This window comes from Malurus melanocephalus, unplaced genomic scaffold, assembly GCF_030028575.1.
Source record: "Malurus melanocephalus ecotype Western Australia unplaced genomic scaffold, MMel_1.1 scaffold_1692, whole genome shotgun sequence".
NCBI lineage: Eukaryota > Metazoa > Chordata > Aves > Passeriformes > Maluridae > Malurus > Malurus melanocephalus.
The window spans coordinates 17,043-18,915 of NW_026624924.1; the positions used below are offsets into that span (position 1 = coordinate 17,043).

Consider the following 1,873-nt stretch of genomic DNA (forward strand, 5'->3'; position numbering starts at 1 on the left):
GCGATCTCGGATTCCAGCTCCGCCTTCTCCTCCTCCAGCTGGTCCGTCTCCTGCGGGGACAGCGCGGGGTCAGCGGGGGTGGCGTTGTCACCCGGTTTGGGGACATCCCGTGTGTGCCTGCGATTGTCCCTAAGCGCGGGGATGGCATTGTCACCCGGTTTGGGGACATCGCGTGGGGTCTCTGAGGGTCCGGGGGTGTCCCCGAGTCTGGGGTGGCTTTGTCACCCATTTGGGGACATCGCGTGGGGTGTCTATGTGTGCTCGTGGATGTCCCTAAGCCCGGGGGTGGCGTTGTCACCCGGTTTGGGGACATCCCGTGGGGTGTTTGAGGGTCCGGGGATGTCCCCGAGTCTGGGGGTGGCGTTGTCACCCGTTTGGGGACATCGCGTGGAGTGTCCCTGTGTGCCCGTGGATGTCCCCAGGCCTAGGGGTGGCGTTGTCACCCGGTTTGGGGACAACTCTTGGAGTGTTTGTGTGTGCCCGTGGGTGTCCCCGAGTCTGGGGGTGGCGTTGTCACCCGGTTTGGGGACATCCCGTGGGGTCTCTGAGGGTCCGGGGATGTCCCCGAGTCTGGGGGTGGCGTTGTCACCCGGTTTGGGGACACCCCTTGGAGTGTTTGTGTTTGCCCGCGGGTGTTTCCGAGTCTGGGGGTGGCGTTGTCACCCGTTTTGGGGACATCGCGTGGGGTGTTTGAGGGTCCGGGGATGTCCCCGAGTCTGGGGGTGGCGTTGTCACCCGGTTTGGGGACATCCCGTGTGTGTCTGCGGGTGTCCCTAAGCGCGGGGATGGCGTTGTCACCCGGTTTGGGGACATCGCGTGGGGTGTCTGTGTGTGCTCGCGGGTGTCCCCGAGTCTGGAGGTGGCATTGTCACCCGGTTTGGGGACATCCCTTGGAGCCTCTGAGGCTCTGTGTGTGCTCGCGGGTGTCCTTAAGCGCCGGGATGGCGTTGTCACCCGGTTTGGGGACATCGCGTGGGATCTCTGAGGGTCCGTGGATGTCCCCGAGTCTGGGGGTGGCGTTGTCACCCGGTTTGGGGACATCGCGTGGGGTGTTTGAGGGTCCGGTGATGTCCCCGAGTCTGGAGGTGGCGTTGTCACCCGGTTTGGGGACATCCCTTGGAGTGTTTGTGTTTGCCCGCGGGTGTTTCCGAGTCTGGAGGTGGCGTTGTCACCCGGTTTGGGGACATCCCGTGGGGACTCTGAGGGTCTGTGTGTGCTCGCGGATGTCCCCGAGTCTGGGGGTGGCGTTGTCACCCGGTTTGGGGACATCCTGTGTGTGTCTGCGGGTGTCCCTAAGCGCGGGGGTGGCGTTGTCACCCGGTTTGGGGATGTCCCTTGGAGCTTCTGAGTGTCCGTGTGTGCCTGCGATTGTCCCTAAGCGCGGGGATGGCGTTGTCACCCGGTTTGGGGACATCTCTTGGAGGGTCTGCGTGTGCTCGTGGATGTCCCTAAGCACGGGGGTGGCGTTGTCACCCGGTTTGGGGACATCCCGTGGGGTCTCTGAGGGTCCGGGGATGTCCCCGAGTCTGGGGATGGCGTTGTCACCCGGTTTGGGGACATCCCGTGAAGGGTCTGTGTGTGCTCGCGGGTGTCCCCGAGTCTGGAGGTGGCATTGTCACCCGGTTTGGGGACATCCCGTGGGGTGTGTGAGGGTCCGTGTGTGCTCGCAGATGTCCCCGAGTCTGGGGATGACATTGTCACCCGGTTTGGGGACATCCCGTGTGTGCCTGCGGGTGTCCCTAAGCGCGGGGGTGGCGTTGTCACCCGGTTTGGGGACATCCCGTGAGGTGTTTGAGGGTCCGGGGATGTCCCCGAGTCTGGGGGTGGCGTTGTCACCCGGTTTGGGGACATCGCGTGGAGTGTCTGTGTGTGC

At 64.4% G+C, this 1,873-nt stretch overlaps 1 protein-coding gene across 1 annotated transcript in view; it reads left to right on the top strand.

Annotated features, from left to right (window-relative positions):
- Nucleotides 1-185, top strand: part of LOC130587255 (exocyst complex component 3-like protein 4) — an 11,204-nt gene extending 11,019 nt beyond the window's left edge. Inside the window, exon 5 of the mRNA XM_057388226.1 lies at nucleotides 39-185. Within this exon, the coding sequence (XP_057244209.1) occupies nucleotides 39-185 (147 nt within the window). The remainder of the gene's footprint in view (nucleotides 1-38) is intronic.
- The last annotated feature ends 1,688 nt before the right edge of the window (nucleotides 186-1,873 follow it).